The sequence below is a fragment of the Kogia breviceps genome, chromosome 2, assembly GCF_026419965.1.
Source record: "Kogia breviceps isolate mKogBre1 chromosome 2, mKogBre1 haplotype 1, whole genome shotgun sequence".
NCBI lineage: Eukaryota > Metazoa > Chordata > Mammalia > Artiodactyla > Physeteridae > Kogia > Kogia breviceps.
Window position 1 is genome coordinate 65,447,980 of NC_081311.1, and position 20,764 is coordinate 65,468,743.

Here is a 20,764-nt window from a genome sequence, read left to right on the forward strand (position 1 = left end):
TATAAATGGCATCACACAGTAAGTGGCCTTTTGTGACTATCTTCTTTCATTTAGGATAATGTTTTCAAGGTTCATCCATGTTGTAGCATATACCACATTTTGTTTATCCACCTGTTGGTTGACAGACATTTGAGTTGTTTCCACTTTTTAGCTAGTATGAATAAAGCTGCTATGGGCATTCATATACAAGTTTTTATATGTGTGGACATATGTTTTCAGTTCTCTTGAGTATATACTTAGGGTTGAAATTCTTGGGTCAAATGGTAATTCTATGTTTAACATTTTGAGGAACTACCAAACTGTAGTTCAAAGCAGGAACAATCCCACCTGTATGAGGCTTCCAATTTCTCCACATCCTCACCAACACTTGTTATTATCTATCTTTAAAAAAAAAATCATTCTGGCAGGTGTGAAGTGGTATCTCACTGTGGTTCTGATTTGTACTTCCCCAGTGACTAATGATGTTGAGCAGCTTCCCATGTGCTTATTGGCCATTTGTATATCTTTGGGGAAATGTCTATTCAAGTCCCTTGCCAATTTTTAAGTGAAGGTATTGGTCTTCTTATTAAGTTGTAAGAGTTTTTTATACATTTTAGATACAACTCCTTCATCAGATCTATGATTTGCAAATATTTTCTCCCAGTCTATGCCTTGTCTTTTCACTTTCTTTTTTTAAATTTATTTATTTTTGCGGTACGCGGGCCTCTCACCGTTGTGGCCTCTCCCGCTGCGGAGCACAGGCTTCGGACGCGCAGGCTCAGCGGCCATGGCTCACGGGCCCAGCCGCTCTGCGGCATGTGGGATCTTCCTGGACCGGGGCGCGAACCCGTGTCCCCTGCATCGGCAGGCGGACTCTCAACCACTGCACCACCAGGGAAGCCTCTTTTCACTTTCTTGATGGTGTTCTTTGAAGCACAAACATTTTAGTTTTGATGAAGTACAATTTTTCATTTTTTCTTTTGCTGCTGTGCTTGTGATTTTGGCATTATATCTAAGGAGCCATTGCCTAATCCAAGGTCACAAAGATTTACTTCTATATTTTCTTCTTATAACTTTAGCTCTTACATTTTGACCATTTTGAGTTAATATTTGTATATGGGATTCAGCTTCATTTAAAAAAATTATTTATTTTATTTATTTTTATTTTTGGCTGTGTTGGGTCTTTGTTGCTGCGTGTGGGCTTTCTTTAGTTGCAGCAAGTGGGGGCTACTCTTCGTAGCAGTGCGTGGGCTTCTCATTGCAGTGGCTTCTCTTGTTATGGAGCATGGGCTCTAGGCACGTGGGCTTCAGTAGTTGTGGCATGCAGGCTTCAGTAGTTGTGGCACACGAGCTCAGTAGTTGTGGCACATGGGCTTAGTTGCTCCGCAGCATGTGGGATCTTCCTGGACCAGGGATCGAACCTGTGTCCCCTGCATTGGCAGGTGGATTCTTAACCAGTGCCCCACCAGGGAAGTCCCAACTTCATTCTTTTGCATGTGGATATCCAGTTGTCCCAGCCTATTTGTAGAAAAGACTGCTCTTTCCCAATCAAATTGTCTTGGTAGAATTGTAAAAAAAAACCAATTGACTGTAAATGTGAGGGTTTATTTCTGGACTCTCAATATCCCATTTGTTTACATTTGTCCTTATGGCAATACCACCACACTGTTTTCATTACTATAGCTTTGTAGAAAGTTTTAGATTGGGAAGTGTGAGTTCTTCCACTTTTGTTCTTATTTTTCAAGATTGTTTTGACTATTCTGGGTCCCTTGTATTTGCATATGGATTGTCAATTTCTGCAAAAAAAGGCAGCTGGGATTTTGATAGAGACTGTGTTGAATCTGTAGATCAGTTTGGGAAATAGTACCATTTTAGCAATATTAGATCTTCTGATCCATGAACATGGATGTCTTTCCATTTATTTAGATATTTAATTTCTTTCAACAATGTTTTATAGTTTTCAGTGAACTTTCATTAACATTTCTTAAGTATTTTATTTTTTTGATGCTATTGTAAATGGAATTGTTTCCTTAATTTCATTTTCATATTGTTCATTGCTAATGTATAGAAACACAATTTATTTTTGTATATTGGTCTTGTATCCTGCTCTATAGAAAGTTTTAACTTCACTGAGGAGCAGAAGACATATTGGAAGTGTTTCCAATGGGTCTTGAAAAGTTTCTATTATATGCCATCTGGTCAAATAGATCAGTGACAAAGCTACCATTTATCAACCACCTACAATGTTATTTCCTGTGTTTAAAATCTCCCAGGAGCTTCCCATTGCTCTTACAAGAAAAACCAGACCAGAATCCTTAGCATAACCTCTAAGGTCCTGGGTGACCAGGCCCTTGTCTACTCTACAGGCCCACCCCTCATTGTTCTTCCACTGACCCGTGTCTTCCTGCCAAATTGGCATCCTCTACTTCCTCTAAATAAACATGCTTTTTTTTTTTTTTTTGCCTTAGAGTCTTCATTTACACTGTTCCTCTAGCCTGCTCATTACCCTCTATCACACTACCACTAGAAAAGGTAGTTTTCTTCCTAGTAGACAAGACTGTAGTTTTTCCAATGTTTATAAATGTCTATCCCATGAGGTAGATTATGTCTATTGTTCACATCTGTGTCATCAGCACCTGGGAGAGCACCTGGCACATCACTGGAGCTCAGTAAAGGGAGTGGATAAACAGTGAGCCAGGTACATTACATACAAAATCTCACTTGTCCTTATGATGCACTTTACAAATGAGGAAACTAAAGCTTGATGAAGTGAATTGGCCCAAGGTTACACAGCTGGTAAATAACAGAGACATATTTCAGTGAGATCAGTTTGATTGTATGGGAGTTTAAAAATAACTCCTCCAGGAAAGTCGTGTTCATTTTAAACTTTGTTTTCTAGTGGAGACTTTTCAGAAACTGCAGAAGGCAAAGGAGATTTTGACTAATGAAGCAAGTCGAGCCCGCTATGACCACTGGCGAAGGAGCCAGATATCGATGCCATTCCAGCAGTGGGAAGCTTTGAGTGACTCGGTGAAAACGGTAGGTTTCTCTCTGGGATTAATTGAATTTATGAAGCTCAGGCTGCCTCTGGGTTAGATTCACACAGTAGCTTAAAGAGTCAGCAGACAAGAGGAGAGACTAGACCAAGAAGCTGGTAGTATCTAGATATAACACAGTGTCCACAAAATCCTGTGAAGGGAAAGTCAGGGCCAGAAGAGCCTCTGACTACATTTGTCAGTCTCTTTGGCTGTCTGATTCAGTATATGTATATGCTCCCCGTTATCATTTACTGTTTTATACATTCTGATAACTGTGCTTCTGAAGTTGCTCATATAATACTGCCGAATCTTGAACCATTGCAAATTCATATTCTCCATCTTTTTAGTTCATATGAGCCTGTTCTCTTCTCAAGGCTTAATAAATTCAATAAAAAACCAGGACCTAATTAATCAAAGAAAGCTATAAATTATTTGTAAATTATTCGTGTTATTAATTCTGGTGAAAGAATTGTTGGATAGATGCAGAGAGACTTTTTAAACCACTGTGTTATTTTCCTTCATGGCATTAAAAAAACTAAATACAAAATAATCTCTGTAATTACTGTGTTATGTATTTATTTTGTTCTTCCATGGACATTTGTAGATTGTAGAGAAAATTTTAAAGGTTTTTACATTCGTAGACATGATTTATTATCTGGCTTTTTTTTTTTTTTACAGGGACATTTTTCAATAACATGAGACTTAGAATGCATAAGTTACCTTATAAGGAAGTCTTCAGGGACATATTAGAATTAGTGTATAAAGTGATTCACATCTCTTGAACTACAGCTCTTCAAGGTTACATTTAGATTCCTTCTGGATAGTTTTTATTTTAAGGAGACTTGAGCAAATCGTTTTGTCACTGATAAAAGACCTGTAACATGAGGGAGGGTCTTTGAAGTAATGGGGAAGAACAATGAAAAACTCTCAAAGTATGTAGTTAAAGCCACTCTACGTAACATGTAAACTGTTTTCTTCATCTCATTTTGGAATGCAGTGTATATTCATATGGTGTAAGGTGGGTTAAGTATTTATGAAGGACTAACCATAAGATTGTTGAATATATACACAAAATAACTAGAGAGAATCTCTAAAAAAATAGTGACAGCTTCACATACACAAAAATAAGATTTTTTTCTTTTACATTGTGTGTATCCAAAATTCCTTGTCAACCGTGACTAAATAAACATTGTTCTGCCACCTCTACATAACTGTATTTCTAGTCTCTTGAGTGTTACACACTGTAACTGCTACTGAATTAGTGACCCTTGTTATTTTCATGCCTTTTGATTTATAGTTCATTTTTCTTGATGAGCCACTGAACTCTATTACTTAACTTTAACGGCTAATATCAAGTTAGCTGTGGATTTTTCAAAAACTCTTCTTCAAGTCCCTGCTCTAATTTATATTGCAGATGTCTTTCCATTATTTCCATTAAATACTAATGTCCCGTCTCCAAACACATCATTTCTGCTTAGAATTTAGCTTAACTATGAACTCTTTGAGGTCTTACAATAATTACATATCAGATCTTACTGCCTGCATCATTAGTCTTGTCGGCAAAGTTGAAATATTATGCTGGGCTAGCATTTGGTTCAGGATTCATTATTATTAGTGGTACAAAAATGATGAGATGCATATCCTTCTACTTTAAATCAGCAGTGATATTTTTCCTTGCAGTCTTCTTTGGACTCAACCTTGTCGTTTCTGACTTTTACTTTTGTTCTATTCCTCAGTGAACTTTGAAACCCCTATACAAAATTTCATGTGTTTTGTACCTCATTCGATAGATTTTCTGTAACTTCTTTTCATTCCTTTCTGTTCTAATCCTCAAAGTGACTTCTGCATGTGAAAACCTCACCTCTCTCTATAACATTTTAGTTGTTTTTTTTTTGTGTGTGCATTTCATTTGTCCATCCTTTCACACTCACTACTCTAGAGAAATTAATAACAATTGCCATACTTAGTATAGTTCATCACCTATTAGATCACCATCCTTTCGTAGATAAACATCACCATTAGGTTTTTTGGATTAGGTATATTACATAGGTCATTCTGACAATAAAATGGTTATAATTTAGGATTATAGGTGAAATTTTAGGTGACGTTTATCTAAAACACATCTGCATGTTCGCTTGCCCTAAAAGTGCAGGACAAATCACAATGCACTTTTGCAGCGTCACACAGGTTCGTATTACAGGAATCTCCTTGGGAGAATTCCTCAAATGAACCATAGCTTCAGGGTGGACACATTTCTATCATCCAAGAGTGATGAAACTCTAGCTGCTATTTTTTTTCCTCACACCAAGTCCCTGTCACTTCACTAGCTATTAAGTTTTCTTTTCCATTTAAGAAGTTCCTCCTGTTAGTCTAATTTGTAAAAGTATTTTAAGAATTCATTCAGGTCAGTGAATATGCTGGAAATTTAAGTCTAGATATGTGACGTTGGTTTAAAAAAAAGGACTATGAAGTGAGGATTTCAGTAACTGTGGCCTTTGGAATCTTGGAATAACTTGAAAACAGACACCTTTCCAGCTCAAAGAATTTTAGAGAAATCATCATTGTCTTGCTAAATGGTTTTACCCCAAGGGATCCAGGGTATGAATGGCTCTCCCTCTTGCTCCAAAATATATGGCTTTAGGATGGTTGTGGGAAAATGGCTGCAGTCAAAATAAAATTCTGAGAAAAAATTCTCATAAGCCGTTAAAATTGTCCCCTGCTATACCAATTGCTATAAATGCTTTCAAAGTATTTACTATAGGTCAGTCATTAACCCTCACCACCCATCTAAGGCAGACTGTAGGCACTTTTATTCCAAGAGAAAAGTACTGAGGCAAGAGTTGATACATTGTATACAGGCCACCTAGCTGACCTGTGTACATACATCTAACGTTTTCAGCTCTCTGGGTCCTGAATTCTTGAATGTCTTCCTCCCCGTTTTTCACTAACTTTTTCAATATCTTTCCCCCTCCACAAACAAAGCCACTGGCCAGCCTCCTCTATTCCGCTCACATGCAAAAAATTCAAGAAACCAAGCAAACAGAACAACAAACCAAACCAAAACCAGATTATATTTTACACCAGCTGAGGCCATTGCCTCTTTTTTTTTTTTTTTTTTTTTTGTGGTATGCGGCCCTCTCACTGTTGTGGCCTGTCCCGTTGCAGAGCACAGGCTCAGCGGCCATGGCTCACGGGCCTAGCCGCTTCACGGCATGTGGGATCTTCCCGGACCGGGGCACGAACCCGTGTCCCCTGCATCGGCAGGTGGACTTGCAACCACTGCGCCACCAGGGAAGTCCCATTGCTTCTTTTTAAAATTAACATTTTTATTTTTTTTATTTTTTATTTTTTTTGTGGTACACGGGCCTCTCACTGTTGTGGCCTCTCCCATTGCGGAGCACAGGCTCCGGACGCGCAGGCTCAGCGGCCATGGCTCACGGGCCCAGCCGCTCCGCGGCATGTGGGATCTTCCCGGACCGGGGCACGAACCCGTGTCCCCTGCATTGGCAGGCGGATTCTCAACCACTGCGCCACCAGGGAAGCCCAACATTTTTATTTTGATATAAAACCTACAGAAAAAAATGCCTAAAACCTGCATTTACAGTTTAGCAAGTGGCTGTGAAGTGTATACTCTGTAACCACCCCTCACCCCAACACACATATTACTGGCACCGAGAAGCTCCCTCCTTATATTGATATATTTTGGCAACCATAACTCAATCTAATTTTTAAACTCTAGTTGTACATATATATAATCTTGTCATAGAATATTTAGAACACACCAAAAAATAAAAAGAAAGAAAAAAGAAAAGAAAAAAGAACTTCACAATGTTGCCATGCAAAGATAACCCCATTTGTATTTTGGTGCATTTCCTTCCAGTGTTTTCTGCCCTTCATTTGTTAGTGTGAGAGCCGGTTACACTGAACGGTGGCAGTAACTGCTTTATGGGGTCATTTTTTGGGGAAGAGGATTCAGGATGACGCTCCTTTGCAGTTGGGGAGAGACAGGTTGAATGTGGGAAGAAGTGAGTTCTCAGGTTGGATTAGGGCAGAAGGCTTGAATATACTTAAGGTTTTAGGCTGTGTACAGGCTATATTGCCCTCCAGTCTGTATATTTTATGTATATATCTATATATTTATATATCTATATTTGAGTATATCTTTCTACCTTTTAATTTAGTTGAGATCATGCTATTTGTGATCATATTGGCTATTATTTATAAACACCATGTCATTAATATTTCCCAAATCTCTTAAAAAGCGATGAGGAACAGATGTATTTAAAAGAGTCCAAGAAGGCATTTTATTCCTTTGTACTTTCCCTTTCTTCTTGGTGAGGTGCTTCTCCAGGCTCCTGCCTGTGTGGCCAGTGTTAATGCTCCTGAGACAGGTGGTAAGAAATTGTGGTATCTCCCTAAGCTCTTTAAGATGCAGTGATCTCTGCCTCTTCCCCGCCACCCCCCACTTTGCACCTCCCTCCTCCGCACGTAGCGAACTTGGCCAAATACACACATAATGGGCCACCGCCTGCCTACGTTGATTTGTTTAAACTAGCAAATAAAGTGGTGATCTGGGGAGAAGTTGGCAACCGCAGTATTTTGAGATAGTTCAGACCTCAGTGCGCTAAAGATGAAAAGCCTGATGCCCCTTGCAACATGGGGCACGTGTGTAGCTGAGGCAGTGGCCCCTGCCATGGTTTGCGGCACAGTTTTTAATGTGTGGCACAGTTTTTAAATGTCACCACTTCTGAGCTTATTCGCTAAGCCTTGGACTTTAGAAAAATCAATGTTGTATTTGGTTTGGTTTCTTTGCTTTGCTTTTATTCTGTTTTTTTTTTTTTTTTTTTTTTCAGCACAGGAAAAGAATATCCTGGATATTAGGAGAATAATATATTCTGGGTTTTAAACTTGCCCAAATATGTGGCTTATGGGTTTTTCTTGGATTTCTGAGTAACAGAGGTAGTATGTTACTGTTCAGCAGTGCTTCAGAAATAGCATCCCACAATATCCAGATGAGGTTTAAAGAAACAGTTATGTTTATTATTGTGGTTGATGTCAGGGCTAATTATTCTACTTGACATAGTCTTGACACAGCAAACTCTCACTCTTTCTTACTCTGTATTCATCTATTCGTCTTTTCATTTATCTACTCATCCATCCAATTTAAAACATTTTAATAGGAAACACAGGGAGTTTCCTGACGGTTCAGTGGTTAGGAGTGGTGCTTTCACTGTTGTGGCCCAGGTTCAACCCCTGGTTGGGGCACTAAGATTCTGCAAGCTGCACAGTGCAGCCAAAAAAAAAAAAAAAAAAAAAAAAGACAAAGGAAATACATATACAGGACACACGTGAAAAAGGTACAAAAGGATGCATGGGGAAAAGTAATTGTCTTGTGCTTTTGTTCCATTTTGAAGATCCATTTTTCATTTTTTCTCACTCCTGACGCTATCATCAGAAGCCAGAGCTAGACTGGAAAAATTACACCGTTAAGTTACTTGGCAAAGGACCACAACCCAAGTATATTGGACGCAGTTCTAGGATGTCAGATTTCTGGGGGGCGTTTTCAAGTGTTTTGGATCTTGTGTTTGTCTAAAAATATAAAAGTTTTACCAGAAGTTAGTGGGCAATGCCCAACACTTGATTTATGGTCCCTGATTTTTAAAAATTGTAAATTAAAAAAATATAATAAAACACTTTTGTTTAAAAAAATCAAAATAGTACAATAGGATATGTAATAAAAAGTGAGTCCATCCTTATTCCAGACTCCAGTTCTACTCCTCTCTCTCAGAAAGCCACCATTGCAGTTTCTTGTGTTTCCTTCCAGAAACCTTCCATACAGTATACACATTCATATTATTATTTAAAAAATGGAAAGATATTTAGAAAGTTCTCATTATTTTGATGATAACTGGACTTTAAGTGAATCCACTTAAAATTAGGACAAATATTTCACAGTAAATATTGATTGACTTTCTGCTTTGTGCCATGAGTTTTCTTAAAGAGAAGATGTATAACCCAGAATTCTAATATTTGCCAACTCTTCATTGATCATGGCTGGATGGAAGGTCACAATAGTAGAGTGGGGATAGTAGTTACAACAGTAGTAGGTTTAATCTCTGGCATGGCTCAAGGTACACAGCCCAACTGTCTGTGTTTTGATAGTAAAATACACATAAAACTTACCATTTTAACCATTTTAAAGTGTACATTTCAGTGGCATTAAGTACATTCCCAATGTTGTTTACCCATCATCACTATCTAGTTCCAGAACTTTTTCATCACCCCAAAAGGAAACCCTGTACCTGTTAGCAATCAGTCCTTATTCCCCTCTCTCCAGCTTCTGGTAATCACTAATCTGCTTTCTATCTGTATGGATTTGTCTATTCTGGAATTATACAACATGTGCATTTTATTTCTGGTTTCTTTTACTAAGCATAATGTTTTCAAGGTTTATCCACTTTGTAGCACTTTCCTCCTTTTTTATGGCCAAATAATATTCCATTGTATGAATATGCCACATTTTTGTTTATTCATTCATGAATTGATGGACATTTGGATTGTTTCCACATTTTGGCTCTTGTGACTAGTGCTGCTATGAACACTTGTGTTTATGTTTTTCTTTGAACACTTGTTTTCAATTCTTTTGTGTCTAGGAATTGAATTGCTGGGTCATATGGTAATTTTATGCCTAATTTTCTAAGAAAACATCTCATTCTTTGAATCTGTCTGATGGTGGTCCCTTTGCTTTCTGCCAGGATATGGATTTCTCCTTATATCATTAGTTTTCCAAATCAGTGAGGATTAATTGATTAAAATCTGAATTAATTGATTAATATCCGGCTAATAGTCAAGTCTAACATTTTGTTAATCAGCACTCTCATAGTAGGTTACATGTTACCACATATTGAACTTTAAATATAGAAACTATATAATATTGATTTTATATTATACATCTGCTTTCAATTAATGTAGTCAATGCACTGGGCTGCCAGAGGTAAAAAAGATCTGATGTTGGAAGAATCTGACCAGACTCATACCAATAAAATTGAAAATGAGGAATGGAATGAACAAAAAGAGATAAAGAATGAGGAGTTTGGTCCAACCACAGAGAAAATGGAGCAAAAAGAATCCAAATCCATGGAGAAGTCATTCTCCTCACAAAATCCAGATTCTCCAGGTAAGTCATGTCATGTAGCTTTGCAGAACAGAGAAGGTGTGAAATTAAAAGGCTCGTTTTATATTGTATTTATTCTCAACCTTTCCAGCTACATAGTAGCGCCAAATATAAGGGTTGGTTTAGCACTTTAAAAGATACTTACCTAGCATTGACACAGAAACTAGAAGATATATTCCTTAATACATTCCTTGCAAGGGAAAAACTTGAGACATTTCTGGGATCGTCATCTGCTTTACTAAAACAGTACTAGCTAACATGTGTTGGGAATTTACTATGTGTAGTTCTTTACATATATTACTATTATCTTGTTTAATATTAATTTTACATATATTAAGTTGTTTAATCCTCATTACAAGTTCGTGAGGTTGGTACCAATATTATAAATTTATTTATTTATTTGTTTTTATTTTTGACTGTGTTGGGTCTTTGTTGCTGTGCACAGGTCGTCTCCATTTGTGGCCAGTGTGGGCCACTCTTCATTGCGGTGAGCGGGCCCCTCATTGTGGTGGCCTCTCTTGTTGCGGAGCACGGGCTCCAGGCGTGTGGGCCTCAGCAGTTGTGGGATGCAGGCTCTAGAGCACAGGCTCAGTAGCCATAGCGCACGGGCCCAGTTGCTCTGTGGCATGTGGGATCTTCCCAGGCAAGGGATCAAACCCATGTCCCCTGCATTGGCAGGCGGACTCCCAACCACTGCACCAGCAGGGAAGCCCAGGTTGGAACCAATATTATTCTCATTGTATAGATGAGAAAACTGAAGCCTAGAGAGGTTGAATAATTTTCTCAAGGTTATCCAGCTTGTATGTGGCAGGGAAGGGGTCTGAACTGAGGCAGTTTGGTTGCAGAGTCTGCATTCTAAGGCATTGCACTATCCTGAGAAGATACCTTATCTGTAAGTAGATTTATAGACATCTGACCCATGTATATATCCACTGAAGCAGGGTATTACAGAGGTTAAACTCTCAGCTCCCCAACTATACTACCTGGGTTCACATCCTAGCTCTACCATTTATTATCTGTATTACTTGGTAAAAGTTACTTAACTTCTCTACACTTCAGTTTTCTCATCTACAAAATAGAGATCAGAATGGTACCTTCTCATAAAGTTACCATGAGGATTAAATGAGACGATCCATGCAAAATGCTTAGCACAGTGATTTGCCTACAGCCGGCCCTGGATAATTGTTAGCTATTGTTATCATTTCTTTGTCTATCTGGCCATCCCACTGTATTTATCTTGTACAGATGTGTTATGTACACACACTTTAACTGTACTTCAAATTCTTGATTCTCATGGTTGTGATACAACACCCCACTAGAATTTAGCCTTTAAGTAAAAGGTTCCTGAATGTTCTCGAATACTTCTTACAAAAAAGAAGATAATTTGACAGTTTGTGGTGAACTATAGTCTTTCTAGAGATAGTCACTTCAAAAGTCTCTTTGGGGAGAACTTTTACATGCTCACTACTTGTTGGGAATAAAGATTCTTAGAGCTTCATTCAGGTGCCTCTGCTGGTTACGCAAGAGATCCTTTTATGGAGCCTGCAGTTGACTGCATCAGCCGCATAACTGGCAGTGGTTATAATATAACAAACCAATCAAAGCAGAAGCTCGAATGTTCTAAAAACAGTGTTTTAGGCAAACATACACATACAAACACCCACCCACAGGCATCCACAGGCATCCACAGGCGAGCACGTGAATGTTTCTCCATTTAGCTTTGGAATGCTCAGATCTGGGCTTCCGAAACCCTTGGGGCCTCCCTGTGACTTTATGTTTCAGATTCAGACCTATTCTGAGTTCACCAGAGTTGAGGGGGTTGATCATGTCAGATTCTCACACTGAGGCCCCACTTAAATCCCTTTCATAAGATTCTATAAAATTTTCCCTTTGTTTTCAAAAATAGTTATTTAGATATTTAAAAGCCCCAAAGTAATATGAGCTTATCATTAAAAATTCAAAGAATCACATATAGACAATTTAGTGTCTACCCTAGTCTCATCCTTCGCTGCTTCTACTTCCTGAAGTAACCAATGCAGATGCCCAGGTGTGTCTCTTTCCATAGGCTTTGTTCGTCTATGCTAACAAAGGCATGTATAAGCATATGTTCGTTTGTGAGGGCTTTACAAATAAAGAATGGGGTTATACTGTGCACATTCCTCTCTGTTATACAGTAGCTAAGAGCACAGACTCTGGAACCAGAGCCTAGCTTTTCCCACTGATGAGTTGTGTGACCTTGGGCAAGTGAGATAACCTCTCTGTATTTGCATTTTCTTATCTCTATATAATGGTTAAAATGTTTGTGTCTACCTCTATCTTGTAAGTGGTTTTTTTTTTTTGTTTGCACTGGATCTTTGCTGCTGCGTGTAGGCTTTCTCTGGTTGCGGTGCACGGGCTTCTCATTGCGGTGGCTTCTCTTGTTGCAGAGCACGGCCTCTAGGTGCGCGGGCTTCAGTAGTTGTGGTGTGCGGGCTTTCGTAGTTGTAGCTCACGGGCTCTAGAGCGCAGGCTCAGTAGTTGTGGTGCACAGGATTAGTTGTTGGCGGCATGTGGGGTCTTCCCGGACCAGGGCTCAAACCCGTGTGCCCTGCATTGGCAGGCGGATTCTTAACCACTGTGCCACCAGGGAAGCCTTTTTTTTTTTTGTAAGGTCTTTTTTTTTTGTGGTACGCGGACCTCTCACTGTTGTGGCCTCTCCTGTTGCGGAGCACAGGCTCCGGACGCACAGGCTCAGTGGCCATGGCTCACGGGCCCAGCCGCTCCGCAGTATGTGGGATCTTCCCGGACCGGGGCACGAACCCATGTTCCCTGCATCGGCAGGCAGATTCTCAACCACTGCGCCACCAGGGAAGCCCTGTAAGGTCTTTCTGAGAAGTAAATAACGTATGTAAAATATTTAGACCTGGTACATGGCCATTGCTTTTTTAATGTTAGCTTTTATTACTATGGGACTCCTCCTTAGACCCTTATATTTAGAATGAACTCATTAGAATGAACAGCTGATAAATATTCCACAGTGTAGATATATTGTAATTTACTCAGAACAAATTGTGATGCCAGTTTTGATACCCTCACATTGTGAAATGTATTCTCTTAACTGTGGTTGAGGAATGAAGCAGAGGGGGTGAGAGGAGGGAGGATCACTGTTTTGAAAGCTGTAGTTGGAGAATAAGAATTATGCAATTTTGGGCTTCCCTGGTGGCGCAGTGGTTGAGAGCCCGCCTGCCGATGCAAGGGGCACGGGTTCGTGCCCCGGTCCGGGAAGATCCCACGTACCGCGGAGCGGCTGGGCCCGTGAGCCATGGCCGCTGAGCCTGCGCGTCCGGAGCCTGTGCTCTGCAACGGGAGAGGCCACAACAGTGAGAGGCCCGCGTACCACAAAAAAAAAAAACCCCAAAAAACAAAAAAAGAATTATGCAATTTTGCTGAAGGCTGCATTTACCAGTATTTTCTTAATGTTGTTTAAGAGATTATTGGCCGTTCTGAGTAGTGCCTTAAAGTTGGGGTTGCATATGCCGAAGCACAGTTGCCTGATTATTTATAATTTCATTTGACTGCAGTGTACATTTTTATAACATCAGCATTTAAGAAATATTATTCACGTCAGCTTTACCAAGCCCTGAGTGGCTTCCCACATAACTTTTCGGCATTTTTGTTAATTTCCTCAAGCAGTGCTTGATATTTACTTTGAAGTTTGCCTTTTGATGCCTCTTCTGTGATGAGCTTCTATCAAATAGACCCCATGATTTTCTGATTCTTCACTGCAACCAGGAAAATAAGGAGCACTGCATCTGAAAACCCATGTGCGAGACAATCTTACTTTTACTTTCTTTTCATTTAAATATGCAATAAATGTGCCTTCGGATGAATATGATTCTAGAATCAAACATCCTGGAGTAAAAAATAAATGTAGCAGATGCTGTTGATGTGCTGACATATCCTCTGGGCATTGCCAACCCTACAGCTCCCACCAGAGGGCTTTCTCTGGCAGTGGGTCCGGCTTGGCAGCAGTGAGCGGGCAGTTAGGTACCAGGGAGTAAAGACGCTGTGGGTGTAGCCATCAGATGATAATGGATGCGGGGGGGAGGCTAAATTCCCCAGTGCCTTCACCCCTCAAGTGGAATAACTCTCAGGGGTCTTTATAGACTTGGTTCCTTTCCCTACCAGGGTCTCCTGGGATCACCTCCCCAAGTTAGCCACTTGCATTCAAGTTCTTGTCTGTGGTCTACTTCTAGGGGGACCCAAATTTGAAAATATCTTTTCAAACTACAGAAATAACAGGTATTTAGTGTAGAAATGTGAGAAAATATGGTCAAGCAAAAGGAAGAAAATACAATAACTTGTAGTCTTACCACTTAGGGAAATATTTATTATTGTTATTTTGGTATATTTTATGATATGTTAGTATACCTAAAATGAAAAGGATATTACTGTACATATTTTGTGTGTCAGAAACAATTTCCTTTTTGCTTTTCCCCCAAATGGCAATTCTTTAGATTTTTTTCTCTGATAATTCTAAAGAAAGTGCAGATCCTATTTTCCTGGGATAATCACTGTCAACTATTCTGTGTATATTTTTCCTACTACATATTTAGATAATATTTTAAATATCAATGGAGGCATATTTAATATATTATTCTGTAACCTGCTTTTTCATTAGTATTATGAAAGTAAAAAATGATACAAGGCATACTTGTGCATCGCAGAAAAATAAGAAAATACAGATAAACAAAAAAAGAGTATAAAAAATGAAAATCATATCTATTCCAACTCTTCAGGAATAATTACTGTTAACATTTAGGGGTAATTCCTTATAGACTTAAAATTTTTTTATATAAATACCCATGTAAATATGAATTTATGAATGAGATCATGCTGTCTAAACTGTTTCCTAACTACCAGTTACTTAGCAACATGTTATGAACATTTTTCTATGATGCCAAATACTAAAACATTGCTAATGACTATATCAAAGCCTTTAAACCAATTTTCTATTACTGAAGATTTAGACTGTTTCTTGAGTTTTTAAACAAATGGTATCATAATAAACATCCTTAGAGTTAAGCCCTTGAGCACATCATGATTATTTCAGTAGGATAAATTTCTAGAAGTAGAATTATTTGCTTAAAGGTTTATACATTTTAATGAGTTTGATAAATATTGCCAAATTGCCTGCTAGAAGAGTTTTGCCAGTTCACACTTCCTCTAGTAGAGAATGAAAATGACCTTTTCTCTAGTTTTCAACAAAGTTGTTTATTAGAATAAAAAAAATCTTACTACTGTGGAATAAATTATTTGTATTTCCAGGGATCTTTTCCATTGACCTTTTTTTTTTTTTTTTTTTTTTTTTTTCCTGCGGTACGCGGGTCTCTCACTGTTGTGGCCTCTCCCGTTGCGGAGCACAGGCTCCGGACGCGCAGGCTCAGCGGCCATGGCTCACGGGCCCAGCCGCTCCGCGGCATGTGGGATCCTCGCGGACCGGGGCACGAACCCGTGTCCCCTGCATCGACAGGCGGACTCTCAACCACTGTGCCACCAGGGAAGCCCGACCTTTTACTTTTGACAGCTGTTTGAAAGTAGTTTCCAATTTGCTTGCAGATGAATTGTCAAAATTCCCACCACTGGAAGTATCTATAACTATCCTTTTATTAATAAGCATTTAAACACATAAGGCCCTCTCATCCATATAAACCAATTCCTGTTCATAAGGATTCAAAAGTCTGCTTATCCATTTATGTAAGATGTTAATAATTCACACCAAAGACTTACCCTTACATTTCACTTATTGCAATGAAATCTAATCAACAAGCTGTTTTACTATTATAAATAAGCTTGACTTTTCCTACCTCTGATTTTAAAATATTCTCTTCTCTCTTCTACAGGTTTTTCAGATGTGAATTGTTGGCACCTTCGTTTCCGCTGGTCTGGGGATACTCCTTCAGAACTCCTGAGGAAATTCAGAAACTATGAAATATGAAATGTCCCTGCTCCATAGCGGGGAGAGGGGGAGGAAGAGAGAGAGAGAGAGAGATCATTCCCTGCGCTGCCAACATACAGTCTTTGTTCACATCTTAAAAATGTCATGTTTGTGAATTGCTGAGTACCAATTCATTCCTCCATCCTTGATCCTGTTCTCTCAATATGTTTTCTAAACAAGAAAAATTTCAGACTAGTTTCTTTCAATATTTGAGTAAATTACAGCTCTTAGATCCAGAGTAGATTGTATTATGTGTGTTTTCCTGTTAATGTTATTTATAGAAATCCATTAAAAATCGATCTCTATATTTAAATATTTCATTGATATACCATGATCTTTATGAGTGCTAGATGTACAAGAAATGTTTTCTGACTCTGGATTTAAAATAAAATGTGAAATTACTTGTCTAAACTCCATTGAATGAAATAAATAATTTTCCCAAACTTCATAATGAATTTATAATTCAACTGTATTTTGAAAATAATTTGAATAAGTATTTCTACTTCAATCTTAATAATTATAAATTTAAAAGGTTATTATTCATTTGAGAAAATGTTTTTACAAGATTTCTTTTATTATATAGCAGGTGATAAACTTATAAACTATGTTCTAACTATGAAAATGGGCCTGTTAGGTAACATATCCTTTTTAGGTTGGAATGACTAGGTTTGTCATGTGTAGTCTATGGTTATTTTTTGTTTGGAAACAAGTGAATGAAAAATTAAGAAGAAATGATTTTAGAGCAGGGGTTCCTTGGTCAACACAGAGTTTTCACTGGTCTACAGCAAAATGAAAAAATTAAAAATATAGGAAGTTTTTTTTAAAAAAAATAAATCTGTTTATTTATTTATTTATTTATTGGCTGCGTTGGGTCTTTGTTGCTGTGTGTGGGCTTTCTCTAGTTGCAGCGAGCATGGGCTAATCTTTGTTGTGGTGCACAGGCTTCTCACTGTGGTGGCTTGTTTTGTTGCAGAGCATGGGCTCTAGGCGCGCAGGCGTCAGTAGTTGTGGTGCACGGGCTTAGTTGCTCCACGGCATGTGAGATCTTCCTGGACCAGGGCTCGAACCCATGTCCCCTTCACTGGCAGGTGGATTCTCAACCACTGTGCCACCAGGGAAGTCCCAGGAAGTTTCTTTAAAAAGAAAAATTATTCAGAAATTATGTCCTTCCTACGTTTGTGGTTTAAAATGTGCTTTAAAAAAATATTAATTAATTTATTATTTATTTTTGGCTGTGTTGGGTCTTTGTTGCTGTGTGCGGGCTTTCTTTAGTTGCGGTGAGCAGGGGCTACTCTTTGTTGTGGTGCGCAGGCTTCTCATTGTGGTGGCCTCTCGTTGCGGAGCATGGGCTCTAGGCACGTGGGCTTCAGTAGTTGGGGCTTGCAGGCTCAGTAGTTGTGGCTCATGGGCTCTAGAGCATAGGCTCAGTAGTTGTGGCGCACGGGCTTAGTTGCTCCACGGCATGTGGGATCTTCCTGGACCAGGGCTCGAACCCGTGTCCCCTTCACTGGCAGGAGGATTCTTAACCACATTGCCACCAGGGAAGTCCCCCAAGACGTGCTTCCTTTTATGAAATAGTATCATAGTAGATTGTATTGGTTTGTTGGGCTGCCATAACAAAATACCACAGACTGGGTGCCTTAAACAATATTTCTCATGGTTCTGGAGGCTAGAAGTCCAAGATCAAGGTGTGTGCATATTTGGTTTCTTTTGAGGCCTCTCTCCTTGCTTTGCAGATGGCCACTTTTTCCTCACAAAGTCCTTTCTTCTTATAAGGACAACAGTCATATTGAATTAGGGCCCCACCCCAAAAGCCTCCTTTAACTTCATCTCTTTAAAGACCTTATCTCCAAATAAGGTTACATTCTGAGGTACTGGGAGTTGGGACTTCAATACATGAATTTTGGGGGAACACAATTCAGTCCATAAAATAGATGAAAGCTGTTTTTTTTTTTAAACAAATACAACCCTGTATTGGTTCTCTTAATATTATTTGAAGTTCTGCTGTTTTGTCAAATCCAAAAATTCAGGGACAGATATTTAGATAATTTTTCGACCATCATTTTACTACTTCAGTAAAATGGGATTTATTACTATATTTGCAAATTTTATTTCAAAGATAGAAAGTAAATGCAAAAGAGATAGCACATTAAATTAATAAAATGAGCTTTAGGACTACAGTTGCCTGTCATAATGCCTGCCTGGCCCAAGTGGGCACTCAAATAAATGCCAGATTGAATAAGTGAATTTTTGAATCTAAGAATCAAAGTTTTAATTTTTTTCTCTTTTTTCCCCCAGTCTGTCTGATTTGCAGCACTGATGACTTTTAATGACTTGTCAAGGGGAAAAACACTCCCACTCCCATGATCTGTTCTGCTTTTGTCACAGACATATTTCCCAATTGTTGACAAGACTGAGCACTAGCTCTTGTTTACTTTCCTCTCCCATGATGTTTGAAGCCTCCACATAAGAAATGAGAAATAGTGTCACTTGAATAGGGGTTTCTGATGGGTCAGGCTTGTGCTAAGCACTTTATTTACTTGATCCCGTTTAACTTAGTAGACCTTTCATTCTTAAATACTCTCCTGAACTCAAAGTTTAAAAAGGGAGGGGACTGTGCTTTGATAGTAGTGTTTCTCTTTGAATGAAAAGTAAGAAGAAAACTGGACTTTTCCTCAGTAATTTGTTTGAATGCTCCAGTGTGTCCAGCACAGCCACAATTGTATGTATGTGTAGTAGCACATTTTCAAAGCCATTTATTTTTGGATTATGGCTTGACTTCATGGCATAGCAAACTGATTATGAAAAGATAATTTTATATAAAGGTGATTAAGCTCTTGAGTCAGCTCTAAATGGTAATTAGTTTCTCTCATATTTGATATTGAATGAGTGAATGAATGAAGCATATATTTCTTGAGAACATTATTATGTGATATATATCGCACCAGTGTTTGTGTAGGATATAAAACATGCTTAAGTCAAGTTTATGCTCTCAAGTAGTTGATAATTTAGTGAAATAAGACAGGTATCTGAATATCTTATAGTTTAAAAGGAGCACTTTGCATTAGTTTAAGTATGTAATGTGCTTAGAACATGCTGGGCACATAGTAAGCACTATGTGTACTAGTTACTATTCTTATGTGTTAAACCTTGTGATAATCAATTAACAGAATTGTGGTCTCTCTCCTTCCTCAATCCCTTTCCTCCAGTTCTCTATCTCAGAGGCACTGTTTCTTGCCTATCCTTCCATAGATATCCTGTACTTTACACACGTACATGTGTTTCTGTTCTTTTCTTTACCCAGATGGGAACACTACCATGCTGCACATCGCCCATTTATTCAGTTACTATGTACTGGAGATTTCTCCATGTTTAATATGGAAGTGCTACCTTGTTCTTTTTATCTGTTACATGGCTTTCCACTGTGTGGATGAACCATAATTTACTTAATTTGTCTTCTATTGAAGCCTTTCCAGGTTATTTACAGGCATTTTTTTTTCAAACACAAATAGCAATGTAGTGAATAGCTTGACACACAGTATTCTTATATGTGAAGTATACCTGTAAGATAAATATCTCTTACTGGAATGAATCAAAGAGCATGTATGTACATTTAGAACTTGATTATCATATTCTTAAGCAAACAACAGATGCAATTTGGCAAGTTTCAGAGATCTTAGGGCCATTGGATTGGAAAACCCAGAAAACAGTGTGCGTTCATTGGGATTCTTGTCTTTAGTCTTTTTTACTCTAGGATAGACTTCGTTGAGTGGCTCAGTTTGAAGCACTATGCTTATGGAAAAATTTACCCAGCTGGCCCCCCACCGCCCCCTTCCCAGGGAGTGCCCAAGATATAAAGCAATAATAAAATCAGAGTATACTTTTCTTCTGGTACCTTCCACGGAGACAGGATGAGATCAGGGTGTTTTTTCAGTGTTATGGCTTCTTGCCTTCTGGGTGTCCCAAAATGTTGAAACACAATTCTAAAACATTTTTTGCTCTTTCAAGTTAAGGGCAACTCTGAAGAGCAACTCTGGAAAACCCAAGCAGAATTCACAATTTCCTATGATCCCAAACAGTTTCCAGTCTCCCATGGACATATACCAGCCTGTCAAAAACATGTCATTTGACGAGCAAATTAGAAATGCAAAAAAGACTTCGCAGATATTTCTTGTAAAGAGAGAGCTGCATCAGGGGAAGATAAGGTTGTTTTCCTGCTTGTGAATTTTCATATCCTTTCCATGCCCAGATCTGATGGTGGTTACAAGATCAATCACAGCGGCAAGTGTCAATGACTAATGCAGTTATTGAGAGGGGTCTTTAATTTCCTGGAGGCAAACACCATCACCCGCCACGGACACATCACAGACGACAGACGAGAAGATGCCAGGGCTCCTGGGGAGTCAGTGATGGAAGAAATTACAAAACTGATGCAATTACTGAGAAAATGATGAAATATCTCACAAAGAAAGGCTTCAATTTCCTTCAATTTCAGGTTTTGTGATATGCATCAGTGTGGCTGTGTCTTTAGTATTATTCTCAGCTCCCTGTGTCTTCTTACCCTCATGGTGGGAGAACATTTTGTATCAGGAAGAT

At 38.7% G+C, this 20,764-nt stretch overlaps 1 protein-coding gene across 1 annotated transcript in view; it reads left to right on the forward strand.

Moving 5' to 3' along the window:
• Positions 1-17,016, forward strand: part of DNAJC12 (DnaJ heat shock protein family (Hsp40) member C12) — a 35,356-nt gene extending 18,340 nt beyond the window's left edge. The window contains exons 3-5 of the mRNA XM_059054948.2: positions 2,879-3,018; positions 9,990-10,194; positions 16,074-17,016. Coding sequence (XP_058910931.1) covers positions 2,879-3,018; positions 9,990-10,194; positions 16,074-16,168 — 440 coding nt within the window. The 3' untranslated portion in view covers positions 16,169-17,016. The remainder of the gene's footprint in view (positions 1-2,878; positions 3,019-9,989; positions 10,195-16,073) is intronic.
• Positions 17,017-20,764: the final 3,748 nt, after the last annotated feature.